At 41.9% G+C, this 24706-nt stretch overlaps 1 protein-coding gene across 1 annotated transcript in view; it reads right to left on the bottom strand.

Moving 5' to 3' along the window:
• Positions 1-24010, bottom strand: part of PRMT3 (protein arginine methyltransferase 3) — a 225625-nt gene extending 201615 nt beyond the window's left edge. The window contains exons 1-7 of the mRNA XM_030200711.1: positions 23927-24010; positions 23685-23793; positions 22969-23051; positions 17172-17221; positions 13023-13125; positions 1739-1892; positions 45-189 (exon numbers count right to left, since the gene is read on the bottom strand). Of these exons, the coding sequence (XP_030056571.1) occupies positions 45-189; positions 1739-1892; positions 13023-13125; positions 17172-17221; positions 22969-23051; positions 23685-23793; positions 23927-23942 (660 nt within the window). The 5' untranslated portion in view covers positions 23943-24010. The remainder of the gene's footprint in view (positions 1-44; positions 190-1738; positions 1893-13022; positions 13126-17171; positions 17222-22968; positions 23052-23684; positions 23794-23926) is intronic.
• Between the last annotated feature and the right edge of the window lie 696 nt (positions 24011-24706).

Raw genomic sequence — 24706 nt, forward strand, 5'->3', positions numbered from 1 at the left:
TCCTCATCCCTGCCCCATCAGGACGTGTGTACAGTTGCTCTGACCTTCAGCATCTCCTCATGTATCCCATAATGCCCGTATGAGCCGAAATAGGTGCCATCTTCATCCTCACCGAGGCCCACTATGGCATTGGCAGGTTCCACGCTGGTTCTGACATCTGCATTCAGCACAAAATCCTGCGCAAACTGCCTGCAATCAACGTCAAACATGCCCTTGAGACAAGTCTACTGAACCATGGCCAGAGAAAATGGAGAATGCAATAGTCAGTGCAACCATAGGAAGGTTAAGCCACATTCCAGCGCCCTCTGCTGACTTTTGACGGAGAAAGCCTCAGCATGCTAACGTTACTCGTTTCTTAATAAGGGATCAAAAAATCAAAATAGTAATGCCGCTGGTACATCATCTTTCCAGATTAGAGTCTGATGTATAAATACTTCCACATACAATGCTATTCACTAAAACTGAAGAGCAGGATCTCAATATTTTTTCAGTCTGTTAGGGCAAAGGTACAGCAAAAAGGCAAAACCTACCTTACAAGTGAAAAGAGTGATTTCTTTATAATAGTATTTATTCAATCTTGGTTTGGGGGAGGGGGTGCTTTCCAGGTAACGCTTCTTAAAGAATAAAACCAAGTTCCAATTTGCAGACTAAGGGGCCCTTTTACTAAGCCGTGTAGGCGCCTACACACGCCCATTCAGAAATACTGCCCAGCTACCGCATGGTCTGGGCGGTAATTTCATTTTTTTACACACATCCAATACGCATGCTGCAAAATATATTTTATTTTCCGGCACTAACTGGATGGTAAATCAGCATTGTGCATGCGCTGACAATTACCGCCTGGTTAACGCGCGAGACCTTACTGCTAAGTGAATGGGTGGTGAAGGTCTAAGTCCCAAAATTTTGCCGCATGTTCATATTTGCCCCCCCCCCCAAAGGCCTTTTTTACAGGCGCGCAGAAAAATGGATCTGCGCGTGTCCAAAACACACACCTACACTAGCGAATACCATTTTTCAGCGCACCTTAGTAGAAGGGAATATATCAACATGGGCTACTATTAAGATGTGTTATTTTACTAGTAACCCAGTTATTAGTAACCAGGTCTCACTATAAAAAACAGGACCTGTGCTAAAATATGTCAGTAGTAAAATAACAACTTAATGCAAGTACACATTGGTTGCCTTCCTGGAGCTCAATTCACCACAGAGGTGGATGACAAAATGTGAAACATTGGAGGTTATGATTTTCCACCTTGAATAGTTGAGAAATATGTTTTTTTTAATGCTTGTAATGATCAGCTATAACAGACCTATGGCCTTGTTTACTAAGCCGCGTTAATGTTTTTAGCGCGCATTAACTGTGTACATGCCTACAATATCCATATATATGCTTACACGATTAGCGTGCACACTAATTGTAGGCGCGTAAAAAAAATGCTAACACGCCTTAGTAAACAGAGCCCCTAATTTAAAAGAGCTTAAGATAACTTCACAGACAACACAATTTCAGAATCCCATCCCCTTTAAATCACTCCGTTAAACCCTCTCATATCCCTAACCATAAAGACGCTGGCGAGTATACATCCTTCATTTTTTTTTATATTGTGTCCATGAAAGTTGTCAGTCACAACAGTAAAAGAAAGCAAAGGTTGGAGCAATGCAAGTCTATTCCCAACTCTGAGATCAGGGCTGTTTCAAAAAAAACTATCAATATCCATGCAAAGACTTCTTAAACTACCTCATCTTGTGAAGATCCTCCAGGGCCATGGCCAGGTTAGCTTCCGCAGCCTGCGCCCTGTTTTCTGCACTCCTCAGTCGTTCAAGGATTGATGTATCACCACAAGGCCACCCGGGATGGGAGATTCCTGTGGTGTCATTGAGTTCATCCACATCTGAGGACACAAGGAATCCCAACATCAGCATAACACTCAAACTGGTCACTGCAGTATCAATCACACCGGTGGTCCAGCAAGAAGGCTGTAATCTGATTAACTCATTAAATCAAAGTTCTATACCATGATACTTTTGTGTATGCAGTACGAATAAATGGCCAAACGTTTCAAACTTTTATTATAAATACTACTTCTTATTTCTATAACGCTACTAGACACATGCAGCGCTGTATACTGAACAGGTAAGAGACAGTCCCTGCTCAACGGAGCTTACAATCTAATCCAGACAAACAGGACAAATAAGGGATAAGGGAATTACTTAAGGTGGGAATGAAAAAAAACAGATATGAGTTCTAGCGAATAGGAGGTAAAAGCAGCCTCAAAAAGATGGGCTTTTAGCTTAGATTTGAAGAAGGCCACAGCTGGAGCTTGAAGTACTGATTCAGGAAGCCTATTCCAGGAATATGATGCAGCAAGATAAAAGGAACAGAGTCTGGCAGTGGAGGAGAAGGGTACAGATAAGAGAGGTTTATCTCTCCCTATACTCCTCCCGGGGAGGATAAGAGTGGAGAGGTACTGGGGAGCTGTAGAGTGAATGCACTTGTAAGTCAGTAAGAGGAGTTTGAACTGTATGTGGAAACAGATAGGGAGCCAATGAAGTGAACTGAGGAGAGGGCAAATATGAGCATAGCAACACTGGCGGAATATAAATCGTGCGACAGAATTTTGAACAGATTAAAGGGGAGAGAGATAGCTTAGTGGGAGACCTGCGAGAAGCAAGTTGCAGTAGTGCAAGTGAGAGGTAATAAGAATGTGGATAAGGGTTCTGGTAGCGTGCTCATGATCTAAAACTATTCAAGTAAAGGAGCCACCAAGTTTAGCTGAAACCTTATTCCTAGTGTTTACACTGTCCAGCACTACTTTTACTTTTTATAGAAATAGCATTACGTTTTTGAGAGGAAGTGACGTCACCGAGTGACATGGTTGCCTGAAAACGGAGCTCCATGTCACTCATGGGAAAAAGACGATAAAAAGCCCGATTTGCGAACGGAGTAGCGGCCCATTAAGAGCGAAGGTGCGGGCGACGAAGAGAGCGTGAGAGTCGAATGCAGGGAGAGTTGGAGAAGATCGATCTCTCCCGCTTTGCTTACTCGTCGACACTGCGAGGGAAAAACAAAATGGCGACCGCGCAACAAAATCGCCCAGAACAAGCGATGGATGTACCCCGCACCGAGCAGCTACCTGGAAAAGACCCTGAGTCAGGTGCAGATCGAGAGGGGACAGAAGAGGAGATGGGACCTGAGTGGCAGAAATGGCTACAAGAAATAAGGTCTGATCTTAAAGCCATGCGGAGTGAATTAGTCAATATGGGGGCTGAACTGAAGGGCGAAATAAGGGAGCTTGGCACCAGGATTGAGGAAGCAGAGACCCGATTAGTTGCCCATTCTGAGTCGATAGAGACTTTAGAGCAGCGAACTATTGAGAGCCAGCGGACGCAGCAGCAAATTCTGGACAAACTGGAGGACCTTGAGAACCGCAGCCGCAGAAGTAATCTGCGCTTTCGAGGATTACCGGATTCCCCTGCATATCTGGACTGCGAGGACACTATACAGAGTCTGGTGAATGACCTGTTGGCAACGGGGGGCACTACAATGGAACCGGCGTCGATTCTCCTGGAAAGGGCCCATCGAGCGCTAGGGTCCCCGCGAGCGAATTTACCTAAAGATATAATTGTCTGCTTTCGGGATTACAAACTGAAGGAACAAGTGGCAAAAGCGGCACGGCAGACCCCAAACTTTAAATGGGACTCGTATGCAGTGGAAATATACCAAGATCTAGCTGCAACTACATTAAAGCGAAGGGCAGACCTGAAGCCTGTGACCAGATGACTTCAAGAATTGGGAATCCGGTATAAATGGAGACATCCTTTTGCACTGGTCTTCTACAAGGAGGGAAAAATGCAACAAATCCGAAAACTCGCAGAAGCGAGCGAGATCTTGCCAGTAGAAGACACGGCGGAGGCGTCCTCTTCAGTGGAGGCGGCAAAACGTGGTCCATCATGGGTACTACCACCAAAATGGCAGCGAGTGGGCAAAGGCCAGAAGCGCCTGCAACGCCAGCAGTCGACCACCAAAGTGTCATGAAAAGGGAACTTTGCCTTGCCGAGGATTGACAGATGAATGGAGACAACAGGGGAGAAACCCTTTGGACCAATGTTTGGTGAAACAGCAAAAGACACGTCTGACCCTGCTGAGAATTAGGGTGAAGTATATTGAGAGGTTGCATTTCATGTCCGTTAGTGGCTTTGTTGTATAGTTGAACTGTTAAACTGTTATACTGTTGTATTATCAAGATATGGGGCCCAAAAAAGAGAGGGTATGGGGCATTAATCAACAGCATTTATGTGAACCTGTGATGACACAGTAAAGTGTACATTTAACCAACACTTCTTCCCTTGATGCCCTTCGTGATACACAGGGGCAGCTTTAATAGGCAGGGGGGTGGGAGGGAAGAGGGGAGGGAGGGTAATACAAGATGGAGGAGGAAAGAGAGTTGGGTGAGAGCTGAAGAGGAAACACAACAGTCTGGGACCAGGATAGAGGGTGGAATTAGATAAAGAATCAATGTATTATATAGAGATATATTTAGATGAAGAATGCTAGATCTTAAGCTCCTGCTGCTTAATGCCAGAGGCCTGAATATCCCCAGAAAGCGACAGCTCCTGTTTAGGGAAATGCTATGTCTACGCGCGGAGGTGGTCCTAGTACAAGAGACCCATTTGTTGCCCAGATCTGAATACCTATGTCGTCATAAAAAATTCCCGCATATATTCTTTGCCTCTAACGGGGCCAATACGAAATAGCATTACGTTTTGTTTTTTTTAAACTGGATCAGATGTTCCATGTAAGCACTGGCGTCTTCATTAAAAAAAAAATATATAAGAAATATTAATGTTTTTGAAACGGTAAAGCTTTTCAAATCTCGGTTCAGTTCTCCTTTTCTCCCTTTGCTTTCTGTAGGGTGAGTCAGCCAGAGCTGGTTTGTGACCCTGCCTCCTCTGTTTTCTGCATATCTGCAGTTCATCTTTCTGCAGATATGCGAAAGGGAACAGAACAGCAGTCTCCAAAGGCAGTATAAAAAATCACCTCTCTTAAAAACAACTTTCTAATGTTTTCAAGATGTTTTACATTCCCAGCATTAGGTACACTAAAAAGAAGGAGTAAGAGCAGCATATTGAGAATCAGAGAACCCAGGGTTCAAATCTCTTTTCTCCCACTGAGCTTGGGAAGTCATTTCACAATCCATTGCCTTGGGTACAAAGTTAGGGAAATACCTACTGTTTATAACTTACTCTGAGCTACCAATAAAAAGGTCAATATCAAATCTAAAGTCACTGAACTGATCTTTTGGACAGCAAAAAGAATTTCAGCAGTGGCAGGTAAATCAAAAGTATTCCAAAGTATTCAAAAGATAGTTCAAGGTCTGGAACTCCCGAAGGATCAGACATAGCCTTAATTGTCTATTTCTGAAACGGCAGCCACACTGGAAAAACATGACAGCCAGAACTAAGCCGTGCTAGATAAAGCGGATGTGCCCAGGGCCCTAGGTAGTAAGGTGGGGAGGGGAACGTACGAGCTCCTGATTTTTAACAGGTAGTGGCAGAACTCCAGAAAATTTATGAATTTCATTATCCCATATGTCCAGCAGAGCATCAGGATCCTTAGCCTTAAGTGGAGCAACTGCCAGGAAACCAGGCACAGCAAAATGCTCACACATCAGAGTCACCCATTGCAGGTTCAACTATCTCCTGTTCTCCAACTGAATACAGGAATGTAAACTGAATCTCATAATAATCAGACAATTTAAAAATGATGAATATTACTAAGTTCTACAATCCTTGAATTTTCTGGAAGAAAAGGAGATCAATAAGACCACATGTATGATTAGGACAATATATCAAATTGGTGAATTCACAGAGCAACCATTAAGCTTTGAAAATCAAATGCTAACCCAGTAATATTCAGATCATCAAAAGTGTAAATTAAAATCTCGCATTATAAGCATCGATGTTAGATCATATGGCAGAGACAGTTAGCATTCCACGTCCTATGGGGTGGAATATAAACCAAACAAACAGAGACAGTTAGCATTCCACGTCCTATGGGGTGGAATATAAACCAAACAAACAAGTTCTTGTACTGCAAAACACCAATTAGGATTACCAAACAGTGTAAACCTAAGGGCAGACTAACTATTAACCTAAACTCCACCCTCTTTCCCCCTCCAACACATAGCAGAATAGCAGTTGCATAGCCAGACCCAGTATTTTGGATGGGCCCCTTCTACAGCATGGAACTCCATATCCCCCTCCCCGAGATATAGAAGAAATTATAGATTTTTTTTCACCTACCCCACATCAACATCTGTCCTCCTCTGCGGCGTCCCGGCATCTGACCGCCCAACGCTTAACCCCGCCCCTCCCTAGTGTACTTTACAGGCATCCCCAACACCTGCAGTGATTCAATTATTGCTGCTTGTGCCAGCTCTGCAGGCTTCCATCGGCCGGGTCCTACCAGACAGGAAATGATGAAAGCAAGGGCAGGACCCAGCCGATGGAAGCCTGTAGGGCTGGCACATGCAGCAATAATGAATCACTGCAGGTGCTGGGGACACCTGCAAGGATCATCAGGGAGGAATGGGATTCAGTGACAGGCGGGCAGATGCTGGGATGCCAGAGAGATGATGATGTGGGGTGTTGCCGCTAGGTGGGCCTGAGCCCAGGCCCACCCGTAGCTATGCTACTGCAGAACTGACTTTAGAACTCAACGGAACACAGTTCATTCAAGCAAAAATAATCAGCTGCAGGAAATCAAGTTTCAGAAACCTCTTCAAAGCCAAAGAAGGGTCCCTCATGAAATAGTGTAATAAGTCTGGATCAATTCTTCAACGAGCAGTTGGGGTTGGTTTTCAGCAATGAGTGTTGTTCCATTTCTTGTATGACTGAGCTAGGGTTGACTGGTTTAGCTAGTCTATTCTTTCCTATCCAAAATTGGCACTCTTTTACATTTCTTATTATGTTTTTATTGTAAACCGCTTTAATTTGTTTGCAATGAAAGCGGTATAGCAAGTTCAATAAACGATAAACATGGAGATTTAAATAATCCAAACAAGACTGCACAAGCACTACTTGACTTAAAGCTACAGAACATAACACAGACAGACCTCTAGATCTTCTAATACACAAGCCAACACACATTTTTGACTACTGATAGTTGGAATTGAGTGTTTAAAATAGGCTACAGCAGAATCAAAACACAATTCAGTTCTAAAAGCAAAAACAAAATAAAATAAAGCCAACTAAATGTGAAGTAATTTGGCACCCACAAAGGGTCACGTCCCTTTAGTACACACCTTCACTGGCATGCTGCTGTTCCACCAACATTTACGAGCTCCAAGAGGAACAAAAAGTGAAACCACCAATGGGATTGACCCCCACTGTCTGGTTGGAATAAAGTGCTACTGCAATAAAATTGATATAATCCTAGTCTCCATGACAGCCTAGCCAAAAGTCGGTGTAATACAGAATTAAAACAGTGAGATAAACTTGGGTACAGGCAAATTAAATGACAGCAACAGCAACAATGTAACATAATCTGCCTTGTGCATTCCATCAAAATGAAAAGGAAGACTATAAGCTTACATTAAATTATGTTTAATTTTATGCTGGTTTAAATATAACCACACAGTATGTCATTTTGTAAAGCTACCTAGGAATGAAGTGCTTTGTCACTCCAGTGGCCATTACCATCCAAAGGACCTATCCAGTGGCTGAGTCAGTTCCACTCAATGCAAAAATCTTATATTTCTGCTGTTCAAGAAAATCAGACCAAAAGTTCATTCATGTAACAGACCAGGAATGGAGCCAGCGAATAACCTCTATCCTCCAAGCAAAAAACTCTTCCCAGGGCTTTATCAGTCTCAAACAAGGAGATGGCAACATGAAATCTGTTTGTTCCTCTTCTACTCAGAATGATGGTTAAATAGCCTAATAACCCCCAAAGCTGCTGTTTTAACATTCATTAGGACCTGTATTAATTACAATTTGCATATCAATAGGGTTATTTAATTGGAATGAGAGGCTCTTTAATAGGATGCATGAAATATTTAATGGAAATCTCTGAATCTATTTAATGGAAGCTAAGCTTTTTTAATTATTTGCCACTTCTAGTTAATTATTTTAAATAGGATTTCTTGTCCTGGTTCATACAGCCCAGTGTTTAGTATGGGAACGCGCCAATGTTCTCAGTGCACGAAGAATCCTCCAATAATAGGAACATACATTCATATGTGAAACCAAAGTAGGCACAGATATTGTACCTCAATATGCCTAAAACTTGGGCTTAGAAACCAAAATATTTTCCTACTACACTGAGCTTAAATTAAGTTTATGATGGCAATTTTCTTTTTTTTTTTTTTAATCTTTATTAATGCCAGACAAGATGCTACAATTTACCTTACCAGATAGGATTTACAAAATATAAGAACCAAGACCAACGTTCAATATAAACAATATCCCGCTTACCGCCCTGCCAGGCAACAACAGTACTTATCTGATAAACATATACATAATAAACGAAACCCATAAACTTGCCTCCTTCTGACTTTGGCAATTTTCAAAAGAACTTCTGTTACTCAGAGGAAAAACGCTTGAGAAAAAAAAAAAAACTGCTTTCTCCCCTTTATCAGTGCTGAAAATAGGGTGAAATGGAGCAGTACACACAGGGATTTGATGCTCACTCCCCTGGTACTGGTCCACTCGGAGTTTCCCTTTATAAATCAACAGGAAGATTAAAAATTGCCCTCCCCCATAAACTGAGGGAAGGGGGAGAAAAATCAGATTGCTTCCTTGCTTCTCTGCTCAATACTCAAAGAGATTTGTTGAGTAACCAAGGTCAAGCATCACTGCGCCACCCGGTAAAATCTTCACAATTAAAATCTACCATTTCCCAAGCAAAACACGAAGCAGGATTCTATAATCCAAACAATATGAAAAAAGCAGCAGCAAAGTAGAACAGAGTTAGTTGACTTATAGTAAGTAAACTCACTTCTCCAGCTCAGATAAAAAGAATTATCCCATAATTTAAGAACAAAATCAATATAGACAGCATTCAAGTTGCAACGAAATACTGCCAAACTTAAGCCTTGTGTATGAAGCAGGATGCCACTTGTCTTATTTTAAAAGGACATTTTCCAATGTGTTTATAAATTTATATTTATAGCATTTGACTACACACCACAGTTCAAGTTCAGAGTATGAAACGGGACAAAACAATTCTACCCTCAGCACCCTACCATCCAAAGCTCTGATATATTAAGATCCCCCAAAAAAGCCCATATACAACCCACTCATTCACTCAATCTCAACAATACCCTCCCATACAAAGAAAGGCTCAGGATACGGTACCAAATGCTTGCACTAAAAGCCAAGCCTTCAAACGGTTTGGATAGGTCAAGTAATTCTGTTCTAACTTAAGGTCAAGAGTAATGGAATTCCACAAGCTTGAGGCCACTTATGCTGCACCCACAAGGTGAAACCTGCAGAACTGAATAGACTGCAGGGTCCTAGAGGATACATAAGAAATCAACAGATTCTTCAGATCAGCTGGACTTTCAAGTGCAATAAGCAAAGAACTTTAAACTGTCCACCAACGAACAGGCAACCATGCAAGAATACTAAAAGAAGGGTCAAATGCTCCAACTTCCTTTTATTTATTTATTTATTTTTGTTACATTTGTACCCCACGCTTTCCCACTCATGGCAGGCTCAATGCGGCAGGCAATGGAGGGTTAAGTGACTTGCCCAGAGTGAGGCAGCTGTATTTTGCAACAGCTTCACTATCACCGTTCAGGTAGACCACCAAGAAGTCTGTTGCAATAAATCAACTAGATGCATATGGTCAAAAAAAAAAAAAAAGCACACTCACCTGAACAAAGCGTAAAGATGTAAAAAAGCTAGAGAAAAACGTTTTACTGAATAAGGCCCTATGAATTAAAATCAAAAGTTAATTACCAAAACGTTAATCACCAAGATAGAGATAGAGCAGGTTTTAAACTAGAACCTGGGGGAAAGCCAATAGTCATTCACGAGCACATGGTTCAGAGTGAGGTATCTTTGAAAGATACTATCAAAAAAACGAAGGCAAAAGTAAGCCAGGTACCCATAAGGGAAGACCAGAGTAAAGGTTGCAAACAATCCCTGCCAAGTGCTAAGCAGGTTGCAGTTAAAAACAAAAAACGTACTTTGAAATGTCTACAAACAATTGCCAGAAGCCTTAAAAAAAGAAAGAAAAAAAAAAAGGAGAGTATACAACACTAAGAGCCCTGTTTACTAAGGTGTGTTAGCATTTTTAACGCTCGTACAATTAGCGCGCGCTAACCGTGTAGGCGCCTATAGGAATATTGTAGGCGCATACACAGTTAACGCGCGTTAAAGACACTAGCGCGCCTATAATGCTGCTTAGTAAACAGGGCCCTAAATGAAGAGACCTGGTGGAAGGAAGGTAACCATAAGGGACGTTGATACCAGGGCACAAATTATATCACAAAGATAGGGAGTATTAAATTGGAGGAAAGTGGTGCAATACGTTAGAGAAGGAATTGAATCAAACACAATAAAATATCTGCAGGAAACAGATTGCAACACAGAATCTCTACCGATAGAAAATCGCATGTGTGAAGAGAAAAACAAAACTGGTGGGGCTATATTACCGTTCGCATAATCAGAACGAACAGAGATGATATGATAAAATGTTAACAAAAATTAAGAAAGCTAACTAATTTGGGGCCCTGTTTACTAAGGCGCGTTAGCATTGTTAACATAGGCGCCTATAAGGATATTGTAGACGCGTACACGGTTAACGTGTGTTAAAAACACTAACGCAGCTTAGTAAACAGGGTCCTTAGTATGCTAGGGAGTTAAAGTTCCTAGATGAAATTAATAACTGCTTCATGGAGTAGCTGGTTCAGGAACCAACAAAAGGGGCACTATTTTAGATCTAGTCCGTAACGGAATGCAGGACTTGGTGCGAGAAGTAATGGTGTTGGGTCTGCTTGGCAACAGTGATTATAACATGATCAAATTTGGGTTAATAATGGAAGTGAAGATATTAAGGAACTCTACTGCATCAACATTTCACTTTCATAACGCCAACTATGATAAAATGAGGGAAATGTAATAAAAAAAAAAAAAAAAGCTGAACGAAGCAGCTACAAAGGTGAAGAGTTTAAAATCAGGCATGGACATTAAAACATCATCATCATATTGGAAGCCCAGACCAAACGTATACAGCATGTTAAAAAAAAAAGCTGCATAATTAAAAGAGGAAGTGACAGAGGCAAATGAACATCTTTCAAAAAACTGAAAAATATTATCCAAATGAAGAAAACAGGAAGCAGCATAAGCATTGGCAAGTTAGTTGCAAAGCACTGATGAGGAAGGCTAAAGGATAATTTGTAAAGAAGCTTGCTATGCGCGGGGGGGGGGGGGGGGGGGGGGGGGGGGGGGGGGACATAGTAAAAACTTTTTCAGGTACATTAGAAAGCCTGAAAGGGAGCCAGTTCGAATATTAGATCATCCATGAGTACAATGGGCACTTAGAGAGGAAAAAACCATAAGGGTAATTATCTCAATAGAGAAAGAGGAATGGTAGAGTGCCATATGGATCTGCACTATGACCACTGCTTTTTAACATTTATCAAGGCTCTGGAAATAGAAACTTTGAGTGAAGTGAACAAATCTGAGATTACACAAAGAAAAAATCAAAGCTGTTAAAACTGTATGCAGAATGAGAGGAGGAACTAGGAAGGTTGGAAGACTTGGCATCCAAATGGCAGGTGAAATTTAAAATAGACAAGTGCAAAGTGATGCACATTGGAAAAAAAGAAACCTAAATTATAGCTACATGATGCTAGGTTCCACATTAGAAATAACCACCAAGGAAAAGGATCTAGGAGTCATTGTGGACAATAGGTTTTAAATCTTCTGCTCAGTGAATGGTGGCAATTAAAAAAGCAAACAAAATGTTAGGAATTATTAGGAAAGGAACATAAAATTAAGCAAAGAATATCATAACATGTCTGTCATTCCATGATGCATCTGCATCTTCAGTTTTCTATGCAATTCTTGCTGTTGTATCTCAAAAAATACATAGTGGAATTGGAAAAATGCAGAGGAACAGCAACTAAAATGATTAAGGAGAACATCTCTCCAAGCTAAAGAACCCTAATCCTTTATCCTCTGCTCATATGATTAGGGTTCTTTAACTTGGAGAAGAGATGGATGGAGGGGGATGGGGCAGACATGACAGAGGTCTATAAAACCCTGAGTAGAACAAGTAAAAACAACTAATTGTTTACTGTTTCAAAAAGTACAAAAACTAGGAGACACTCCAAGAAGTTACACAGTAATACATTTAAGACAAATAGGAGAAAATATTTTTTTTCACTAAGCGTATGGTTAAGCTCTAGAACTTATTACTGGATGTGGTAAAAGCAGTTAGCATGGCTGGGTTTAAAGAAAGTTTGGACAGAGTTCCTGGAGGAAAAGCCTATAAACCACTACTAAGAGAAACCTGGGGAAAGCCACTGCTTATCTCTGGGGGTAAATGGCATATTAACTTGCTACTTCTTTGCATTCTGCCAGGTACTTGTGGCCTGGATTGGCCACTGTTGGAAACAGGACACTTGGTTAAATGTTATAGACCAGAAGCACTGTGAATTCTGCATGACATCATAAAGAAATATTAGGATTTATTTCCAATAAATACACAATGAAGAAAGTTTGCCACTGTGTTTTCATGGCCATCTCTAGTAATGTCTCTCTCACACTTTGCTCTTGTGCAAAGAATTCCTAAGGTCTCTTCTGTCCCACACTTTGGATCGTGCATGAACTAGCCAGGTTCACTGGTCAATTTGGGGCTTATAAATCCAGAAAGCCCCTGATGTAGCCAAAGATTTCCATCTGGTAAATTAATTATTCATTATTTTTATCTCAAGGACAAATTAAGAATAATCTTTCCTGAGCAGAACACTATCCTGAGCTGTAATTTGACTATTCCTGTAAAATCTTACCAAACTGAAGTAAAATATCGTCGCCACAGACTGGCTTCAAGTATTCTTCCTTCTCCCAAGGAACTGGGGTAGCGAGAGAATTCAAATACTCAGCGGTACATTTCTACACAAAACAAATGCAAAGGAAATTTGATTTAGGCTTAATGGCATAACACTTTGCCTCCTTCTTACTGAATCTTTTTGCACACACTACAAGCAGAGCTGTTGGGGGGGGGGGGGGGGAGGCAGGGAGGGTTAAGATCACAGGCCTTTCTTCTTGCTTCGCGTGTCTATGCAGAAACAGGAAGTTACTTCACAGGAGGTGGGATATGGCAGGAAGAAGAACCTGTAGCCGGCAAAGCGCCCTCTCATTCGCTGCTGCGGGGGAGGGGCGGTGTTGGCATCAGGGGGGGGGGGGGGGGGTCCCTGAAGAGTTTGTTTGCCCCGGGCCCAGCTTTTTCTTTCGGCAGCCCTGACTGCAAGTACAGAAGTTCAAGAAAAGGAAGATACAGAAAGTAAATAAATCTGCCGAAAAACACAGCAAAACGGCATGGTGAGGATATAGATACTGAAACGGAGCTAAGGAAGGCCTAGAATCTAGAAATAAAATTGTTAATCACACCATGCACAGGCTGCAACAGGCACAGGTGGCAGCTGCTGAATCTTACTGAACAGCAGGCCTTACCGACAAATTTAATTCATTTTAATTTGCTGCTTCTACTCCACCTAACTAGCAAGCCAGCACAAGATGAATTTCAATCAAGAGCGTTACTATATCTAATCAGCTTTACAATATATGATTACAATAAAACCCACTAATAACCAAAGCACAATCTCCTACAGAATAACAATACTACATGAATCACAACCAGGATTTCGATCCAACCACAGCACCGAAACGGTACTAATCACTCTCTTAACCAAATTCAAACAAGCAATTGCAATTGGCAATAGTGTTCTTCTCCTACAATTCAACATGTCTAGCGCGTTCGACATGGTAAACCATAAAATACTATTAAACATCCTAGAATACTTCAGGATTGGAGGAAGCGTACTTAGTTGGATCAAAGGCTTCCTAACCACAAGAAAATACCAAGTGATATCAAATTAAAATACATCATCACCATGGAAACCAGAATGCGGAGTACCCCAAGGATCAGCGCTTTCACCGACCTTTTTCAACCTAATGATGACACCTCTAGCCAAATCACTATCCAACCAAGGCCTTAATCCTTACATCAAACATGATCTAACAAAAATCACAAATGAAATCAAACAGCCTCCAAATCATGAATTCATGGGCGGATGCATTTCAATTAAAACTTAACGCAGAAAAAACACAATGTCTCATCCTCGCATCACAATATAACACGAACAAACCCACCACTATAAACACTCCAGACTACACTCTTCCTGTTTCAGATAGCCTGAAAACTCTCAGAGTTACAATTGACCGAAATCTCACACTAGAAAGCCATGCGAAAAATACAACAAAGAAAATGTTCCACTCAATGTGGAAACTCAAAAGAGTAAAGCCTTTCTTCCCGAGGGAAATATTCCGCAGCCTGGTACAATCAATGGTGCTAAGCCACCTAGATTACTGCAATGCAATCTATGCCGGATGCAAAGAACAAATCATTAAGAAACTCCAAATTGCCCAAAACACAGCAGCCAGACTCATATTTGGAAAAACGAAATATGAAAGCGCCAAACCCCTAAGAGAAAAACTACACTGGCTCCCACTTAAAGAACGTATTGCATTCAAAATCTGCACCCTGGTTCATAAATCATTCACAGCGAGGCCCCGGTCTCATGTAAGACCTCATAGACTTACCAACCAGGAACACAAAAAGGTCAGCATGCACATTCCTTAATCTCCACTACCCCAGCTGCAAAGGACTAAATATAAATCAACATATGCATCCAGCTTTTCCTACATAAGCACGCAACTATGGAATGCACTACCATACGCCATAAAAACAATGCACGGCCTAACAAACTTCCGAAAATCACTAAAAACCAACCTGTTCAATAAGGCATACCACAATGATCCATCCTAAAACCCAGACAACGAAACTTATGCCAGAACTTGGCAAAACCGAACTCTCTATACTTGACTGCTTCATTTACTTGTCACAAGCGAACTTTAACACAATACCACTTTATTTTTCATACCGGAAATGAATTCTATATACTTGACTGCTTAATTTACTCTGTCACTATGAACTTTAATGCAATACCACTTTGTATTTCTCATCCCGGAAATGGCGAATAATGTAAGCCACATTGAGCCTGCAAATAGGTGGGAAAATGTGGGATACAAATAAACATCCTATATAATAAAACTCACCCTCACGTTCTGAGGACACTGACGTCACTGTCAGGTCCTCCGGGCACTTCCTTCCGGTTCAAAGCCTTCGTGGTGGTGAAGCCACCGAAAACACTGTGTTGGGGCCCCGCCCTCGCGTCAAACGTGATGACGTCGATGGCGGAGCAATGTCAGCAGATTGAAGGTGGTGCCGAGGTCCGCAACAATGGCGGACGAACGCCGACGGGGTGAGTAGGGATGGGGGGGGGGAGGTCCGGAAGGAAACCGTGCTAGCGCCCGTTTCATTGCCGCAAGAAACGGGCATGTTTTACTAGTATTAAATAAATGACAAACCATGAAATTAAATATCCAGGATTTTAAGCGCTACAGGGAAAGGGGCTCCAAAACTGTGGTGTGATACCTTGTAATGTACGTTTCCAGATTGAACTCAGTATTCAGCACTCACAAAGGAATGTATATTTGAAAGTAACATTAAGGAGATAATATTCAGCCCCTGGTCAGAGCCGGTGGTAGACAAGATGGGGCCCAGGGCAGATGCTAGGGAGGGGGCACCAAAGCTTGCTTGCAGATTGTCCTTCTTTCAACATCAGGCAGATTTGGGGCCCCCAGTGACATGCAGACCCAGGCCAACTGCCCTGTTTGCCCACCCCTAATGCCAGCCCTGCCCTTGCGGTAAGCAACTTGCAAGCTGCTCCTAGCCATGGGCTGTCTTAACCCTGGATATTCAATGATGGGCACATGTAGTTCCCAGCACTGAATGTCCAAGTATGTCCGCTGACCCAAAGTTGACCTGGGCCCGGTTTACACATCACATAAAATCAGGGCAGCTGTTTTTCTGTCCTAATTTTATGTGGTTACTTTAGCCAGTTAGGACTAGATTCTATATATGGCGCCTGAAAAATCCGCTAAAGTAAGGCGTGGTGTATAGAATATGCTCATGAGCTGTTCTTGTGCCTAAAATGGAGGTGCACCCATTTAGGCCACCTAAAACTAGGCCTAAATACCTGCGCCTAAGTTAAGCGCAGATCAGGTATATTCTATAATAGCGCGCACAGTTTTTTGAAACACCCACAACTGCCCATTCCACGCCACCTTTTCAACTGTGTGCATTAGAATTTACGCACACCGTGTTACAGAATATGCCTAGAAAGTTGTGCATAAATTCTAATAACAACCAATTAGCAGTGTTAATTGGCTTTAAAGTACTAATTATCGGTGTTAATTAGCTTAATCAATTAAGTTGTGCGAGTGCGCACAACTTAAAAGGCACCATATATAGGATTTGGGGGAATAGTAGAATACTATAAATTATGCGCGTCACTTGGCATATTCAGGTGTGCCATCTTAACCTGTCATTGATATGGCATAAGAGGGCACACTTAACCATGACCACGCCAATGTTCACATACACTAGTATTCTACCATGGAATCCTGGAGACCAGATGACGTTACAGAATTAGTGGTACGCACAAAGCATTCCTAGACTCAGGTATCAAATTTCCAGAATTGTAATACTGTGCTTCAGGCACAGTAAAAGCCTTTGAATGTCACTTTTGGCTGGAATTCAGCCTTAGCAAATACCACAGAGGAGCAGGTGGACCACGGAGGAAGCAGACTTCATTACTATTCTCCAGCCAAAAATGCATTAAAGCGGAGTGTAATTAGTCATCTAAGAGCCCACTTTCCGAGCAAGAAAGCAAAATTTAAAAACACACATTTTTACACATAGAAGAGACTCATATCAACATATTTAAAATACATACATCATGAGTTTGACTATGCAGAAAACTTCTTAAATGCAAGACACAAGACACACAGCAAAAACACAAATGTAAACTTACCAGAGACCTAGTGAAGTTTATTAGCTTGATGTAACCATAAAAGTCAAGAGCTAGAAGAAAAAGGAAAAATTATGAGGCCTCAGAATAAACTTATCTGAAGATTTAGGAGCCTACAATTGAGCTCTCTTTAACCTCCCCAACTCAAAGTTGAAGACTAGAGGGGTGAAGGGAGAACAGCACAGAATTCTGCTTCCCAGATCTGCCAAAATCATCTTTAGGGGCCAATTGTGTCTGGGGGGGGGGGGGGGGGAGACAGCTTAGTAAATCAACCCTTAGTCGCCTTTCCCTCCTTCTCAGAGCTGCACCTCAACTGACTGCCTCATTTTCCACACACCACCCGGGCTCAGGATCCTACCAGTCTCCATCCACCTCCCACGTCAACACTACAACTCTTTTACTACAGTTTTCCTTCATACAGGCAGCCTCTCAATCCTCTGGTCGCCTATGTTTACTAAGGTGCACAATAAGCACGTTAATGGTTAATGCACATTAAACACTGACGCACCCATAGAAATGTATAGGCGCATTAGTGTTTAACGTGCCTCAACTTTGAAGGTGCGTTAAAAACGCTAACGCACCTTAGTAAACATACCCCTCTGTCTTGCTTCTCTGTTTCCCACAAACTCAAGGGGGGAAGTTAAAAATCAAAGTGGAGTAGAGTGGAGGAATGGCCTAGTGGTTAGAGCACCCGGCTTGACATCCAGAGGTGCCTAGTTCAAATCCCACTGCTGCTCCTTGTGATCTTGGGCAAGTCACTTAACCCTCCACTACCTCAGGTACAAACTTAAGATTGTGAGCCCTCCAGGGACAGGGAAATATCCAGTGTACCTGAATGTAACTCGCCTTGGGCTGCTACTGAAAAATGTGCAAGCAAATTTCAAATAAATACATTTTAAAAATCATGCTTTAAAGTTCTAACGTTAAAGTTAAAAAGGAAGCGTTTTATGGGCAACCTATACAAATTTTTCCTGATGTGACACAAGTCACTCAAGTGCGCAGGAAAATATTTTTGGTTTTAAAACCCAAAGTTTTGCCTTTGGGAGCTACTTTTTTCCTTTGTTTCCTATGTGAGAACTGTCTCCTTTTCTGTGATATATGTTCATGAACTTATAAATGGTTAAAATTTCAATAATTAAAAAAAAAAATCATGCAAAGGGAAAAAAAATGCAACAGCCCAAAAAAGGATTCCCAACAACCATCCAGTTTAACACATTTTGAACAAATACAAAATGTTCATACCTGTTGAAACACAGGGTCAGAGAGCAATTAAAACTCAACATCTTCTAATCATTGCACTTTTTAAACTTGATAGTCACATAGAAAATGTTGAAATATGATCAGGTAATCAAAAATTGCTTAGCTTCATTCAGCTCTTTAAAGGTATCCAAAATAAATAGCATATCTTATGGCTGCCCTCAAAAAGGACAGTATTTACACTAACTCCACTTGCCCTGTGAAGGCCTTCAAGGCCCAACAGAAAAATCCCACAGAATCTTATACAAAAAATCCAAAACTGTCATCAGCTAAAGCAAATAAAGTGATAGTAGTGTGCTCATAAACTTTTGAAAGGACAACCACTGACCAAAAAGGAGTGGAGGAGTGGCCTTGCAGTTAGAGCACCAGTCTTGCAATCCAGAGGTGGCCAGTTCAAATCCCACTGCGGCTCCTTGTGATCTTGGGCAAGTCACTTAACTCTCCATTGCCTCAGGTATAAACTTAGATTGTGAGCCCTCCTGGGACAGAGAAATATTCAAGAGTACCTGAATGTAACTCACCTTGAGCTACTACTGAAAAAGGTTTGAGCAAAATCTAAATAAATAATAATAAAAATAATAATAACAACAGTATGTCCAGTTGACCTTTCTGGTCAGTGGTGGTCCTTTTATATTTATGAGCACACTATTGTCATCAGCTAAAGCAAATAAAGTGACTATTGTGTCTTGTACACACGAACCTTATTATACCACTACTCACTTTGTAACCGTTAGACCGGAACTGGCGATCGCCAATACGGTACTATGTAAGCCACATTGAGCCTGCAAATAGGTGGGAAAATGTGGGATACAAATGCAACAAATAAATAAATAAATAAGCAGCAACATTCTGTGGGATTTTTTTTTCTGTTTCTTACAGTGAGAATTTCCTCCAGAGTTTTTCAAGTGAGTTGTTCCTCTCAAGACCCAACAGTTCAAGATCGAAAGGGGAAGGGAAATGGGACTTGATATACCGCCTTTCTGTGGTATTTTGCAACTACATTCAAAGCGGTTTACATATATACAGGTACTTATTTTGTACCTAGGGCAATGGAGGGTTAAGTGACTTGCCCACAGTCACAAGCAGCTGCAGTGGGAATTGAACCCAGTTCCCCAGGATCAAAGTCCACTGCACTAACCAGTAGGCTACTTCTCCACAAGGACATTAGAAAGGAACAAGGACAGTAGAAAAAGATCAATCACGTCTAAATCAGTTCAATTTACAAATGACAAAAAGTTATTCAAATTTGTTCAATCGCAAGAGAATTGTGAAAAATTGCAAATGGCAGATAACGTTTAACGTGAGCAACTGCAAAATGATGTATGTGGGAAAGAGGAACCCAAACTACAGTTACATTATGCAAGGTTCCACATTAGGAGTCACTGCCCAGGAAAAGGATCTAGGTGTTATTGTTGATGATGTGGTGAAACTCTCTGCTCAGTATGCAGCTGCGGCTAAGAAAGCAAATAGAATGTTAGGAATTATTAGGAAAGCAATTGAAAACAAAAACAAATGCTGTGTGTAATTCTGGTCACCGCATCTCAAAAAAGATACAGCAGACTGAGAAAAGGTACAGAGAAGGGCGACGAAAACGATAAAGGGGATGGGACAACTTCCCTATGAGGAAAGGCTACAGCGGCTAAGGCTCTTCAGCCTGGAGAAGAGAGAACTGAGGGGAGATAAGACAGAGGTCTATAAAATACCGAGTGGCATGGAACGTGTAGACATGAATTGCTTGTTTACTCTTTCCAAAAATACTAGATATAAGCTACTAAGTAGTAAACCTAAAACTAACCGGAGAAAATGTTTCGTCAATCAACGTGTAATTAAACTCTAGAATTTGTTGCCAGAGAATATGGTAAAAGCAGTTACCTTAGCAGGGTTTAAAAAAGATTTGTTAATTTCCTAAGAAAAAAGTCCATAAGCCATTATTAGGATGGACTTGAGAAAATCCACTGCTTACTTCTAGGATAAGCAGCATAAAATCTGTCTTACTGTTTTGGGATCTTGCCAGGTACTTGTGATCTGGACTGGCCACCGTTTGAAGGTCCATCATGTGCAGTATCCTATTTCCGTCTGTCCCAGTATGGCAACACTTATGTTCTTATCTTCTGTATTGTCTTATTCAAAAATAATTCTAAAGAGCCTTATTCATTAAAAAGGTTTTTCCCACATTCTATGCCAAAATGTAAGTGCTCTAATAGGTCAAACTTTATAACTCACCCAAAAAAGTTCAGTATTTCATTTACTGACATGAAGGCCTGACTGTTGGGACTAAAATTACAAGGACCCTTTTACTAAAGTGTGCACGGTGCGTTTTATTATATTAGATTTACCTCCGTGGCGGTTCCAGCAGCGCAGCGTCAGGGAAGGAGGCGGCGCTCCCGACATCTAGCCTTCCCTTCGCTGTGTTCCGCCTTCTTCTGACGTCATCCTTGACGTCAGAAGAAGGTGGAACACAGTGAAGGAAAGCCTAGAGACGTCGGGAGCGCCGCCTCCTTCCCTGACGCTGCCGGAACCGCCACCACGGAGGTAAATCTAATATAATAAAACGCACCGTGCGTGGGTGCGATGCGTTTGTTTGGTTTTTTTTCCGCCCTCGACGTCATGACGTTTGACGCGAGGGCGGGGCAGAGACGGCTGGCTGGCTTCACACCATGAATCCACGAACCCTACAGGAAGTGTTTGAGTGACTTCAGAACATTGTCTTCAGAATGTTCACGGTGCGTTTTATATTAGATAATTCTAAAGAGCCTTATTCATTAAAAAGGTTTTTCCCACATTCTATGCCAAAATGTAAGCGCTCTAATAGGTCAAACTTTATAACTCACCCAAAAAAGTTCAGTATTTCATTTACTGACATGAAGGCCTGACTGTTGGGACTAAAATTACAAGGACCCTTTTACTAAAGTGTGTTATATTTTTCTATTACTGTGACTAAATGCAGGAAATTAACACACAGTAACTGCAAAACTAATGCAGCAACTATTGGTGGCATTCCCTGAATTTTTCGATACAGGTCCCGCATTCCCTTAGCGCACAGTACTGAGGTAGCAGGTCACCACAGAACCATTACTTCCTATTTAGGAGGCAGTAAATGGTCTTGTACTGATAGTGTGTTAGCAAACGGTCATGCAGCACATTAAAGGGATCTTTTACAAAGGCATGCTAGTGTTTTTAGTACGTGTTAAATGCTAGAGACACCCATAGGAATATATGGTTGTCTCTAGTGTTTAGCGCATGCTAAAAACGCTAGCACAGCTTAGTAAAGACCCCCTAAGTGCTGCAGCCTCTCCATGCTCATTCTCCGCCCCTTAGCAAAAAAAACGTTATTAACATGATGTTTAGTGCACAGTAATAACATAAGAACATAAAAGTAGCCATACTGGGTCAGACCAATGGTCCATTTAGCCCATTATCCTTTTCCAAACAGTGTCCAAGCCAGGTCACAAGTACCTGGCAGAAACCCAAATTGTGGCAACACTCCATACTGCAAATCCCAGGGCAAGCAGTTGCTTTCCATGTCTGTCTCAATAGCAGACTATGGACTTTTCCTCCAGAAATTTGTCCAAACCTTTTTTAAACCCATATACGCTAACCGCTGTTACCTCCCCCTCCGGCAAAGAGTTCCACAAAGCATTTATGCATTGGGTATTGCCGTGTGCTAAACCACACACTAATAGATTAATGCACTTTAGTAAAAGGGCTCCATGATGTCCAAAAATGAACACACAAAATATATTATAAACCATAAAGACATTTCAAGCACTTGGACTGTGTGTAGATATGCGGAGTTTAAAAAAAAGGTTTGGACAGCTTCCTAAAGGAAAAGTCCATAGACCATTATTAAATGGACTTGGGGGAAATCCACTATTTCTGGGATAAGCAGTACAAAATGTTTTGTATTTTTGTTGGGATCTTGCCAGGTATTTGTGACCTGGATTGGCCACTGTTGGAAACAGGATGCTGGGCTTGATGGACCTTTGGTCTGTCCCAGTATGGCAATACTTATGTACCTGTATTGAATTCCCATTTTTAAAAACAGTATTTTGGCCTTGTCAATCTAAAAAGTTGAGACAACTGTCTTGAATAGTGGCTACTCTCTCACACACACACAAAATTAAGGGCCCTGTTTACGCAACAGCGTTAAGGGTGTGCTAGCGTTTTTAGCACATGCTAATGATTAGTATGTGCTAAATGCTAAAGTCGCCCACTGAAACTTTTAGCCCAAAAAAGAATAACTCATTTCAGGATTTTTGTCTAATCACAGTCTCAAACCTATCAGGAAACTACTCTAGGAATGTAGGTTCCCGGACCAAATCGTAAGAATGAAGTACAGCCAAGGAAGAAGAATTAACATATCCTGTCTCTAAATCACAAACAAAACAAAACTATTATTCAAAAATGTGTAATTACAAAACAAAGTGCTATATATAATAGTCTTACATAACTGGAGGAAATACCAGTTTTCATTGAAAAGTCATTTTTAAAGTCCCTCTAAGCACCATCACTAATGCAAGTTTCATCTTACAGAATAACTCACCATGTTTATGGACAATACTACTGATGTTAAATTCATGTTCAGATTTACAGTGGTCAAATGTATCTTCAGCAGAACTGAATAACCTAGACAAAAAAAGAAAGCAAATTAACTTCCACTCTAAACAAAGCTTATAGATTCAGAATCTCTCTCTCATCCGCACCTTTTGTAGAAAATTCATTCCCGTTCCATACCTGAAGTGTAATGCTGTCACTACTATGCCCTTACTTTTCAGCATTCAGTGAAATTCATCTGAGCAGCAGCAATCAGGCACTTGTACGAGTATGGTTTAGTACTAATCAGCACGTAAAAGTCCACAGATCTTATCACACAAACGCACCCAGTATGTGGGTTCTATAAGACTAAAAGATGAACTGACTTTTAGACCCCAGTCTGTGCATTCCTATTTTCCAGAAATGTAATCAGCAGACAGTTCTACAAAGGTCTCCAGCAATTTGCTAAGCACATTATGTCGCTGAAGAAGAAAGCAGAAAAGTGCCAAGATACCATTTCCACGCAGGATTTCTACTAGCAGTTCAAAAACTAAGTGCACTGTGGCTGCAGACATTTATTGCTGTTCTTTACTCTATTTGATTTAGTGCACTTTGTTAAATTATCTGTAATAACGGTTAACAAATAATGAGGAATGATCCGATCATAATCATATTTCAGTTTAGATGCAGAACACAAATCTAGGAAGAATAGGAGTTCCGACCTACCGTTCACAAAACAAACACCGGGCCCGCACGTGGCCACCGGGCTCCTCGTCTTCCAGATCTCCAAAGTCTGACAGATCGGACACTTCATCATCGCTGGCATCCTCCGAACCTACAGCCGGTAGGAAAAGAAGCGTTAGAGGCTCTGACGAACCCCTTTCCGACCACCACCTTTCCGAACTCCTACGGCTCCCCCTCCGCCGAAAATTTCACCGGAAAACGACCACAATAACTCACGTGCTCACCTCTGCATTGCGCCATCTTAACTTCGCCGGTGAACCACCCCGGCCCGGCGGCCCCAGGCCTAGCCCTGACCTCCTGCGCTTCCGGGGTCATCCGGCGTTCCCCTTCCCGTACGTGGCGGCGTCTCCATGGCAACAGCGTCAACCCGCGACAGAAAGCCAATGTGAACGCATCGACTTGTCAATAAAGTTTTGAAGCACTGTGGGCTTTGTAGTTCCTGATTATACCCTGTGAAATCAGTTTTTTAAGCAAGTCCCATAATGCACCATATCGGGATGATCAGAAATCTAGGACTGTTCCAAAATTTCCAGCCTTAAGGTAACCCAGTATCTTTTTGTTTTCTTTGCTGTGTGGAGGCCAGGGGGTCAGTGCATTCAAGAAGACTATCATGGCAACCATATCACTTGGGGACTCTGTCATTTTATTTTACCACTAGTAAAACAGGCCCGTTTCTGACACAAATGAAACGGGCGCTAGCAAGGTTTTCCTCCAGAGTGTGTATGTTTGAGAGAGTATGTGTGAGATTGACTGTGTGTGACAGAGAGAGTGAATGTGCGTGTGACAGAGAGTGAGACTGCTGGGTGCGAGTGTGTCTCCTCTGGCCCCCCTCCAGCCACCCAGCGAGTCTCCTCTATCCCCTGCCCCCCTCCAGCTACCCAGCTAGGGTTACCATATGGCGAGTCTCCTCTATCCCCTGCCCCCCCCCCTCCAGCCACCCAGCAAATCTCCCCTGCCCCCCATCCAGCGATTCTCCTGTGTCCCCTGCCCCCCCCCCCCCCTCC

The sequence above is a fragment of the Microcaecilia unicolor genome, chromosome 4 (genome assembly GCF_901765095.1).
Source record: "Microcaecilia unicolor chromosome 4, aMicUni1.1, whole genome shotgun sequence".
Lineage (NCBI taxonomy): Eukaryota > Metazoa > Chordata > Amphibia > Gymnophiona > Siphonopidae > Microcaecilia > Microcaecilia unicolor.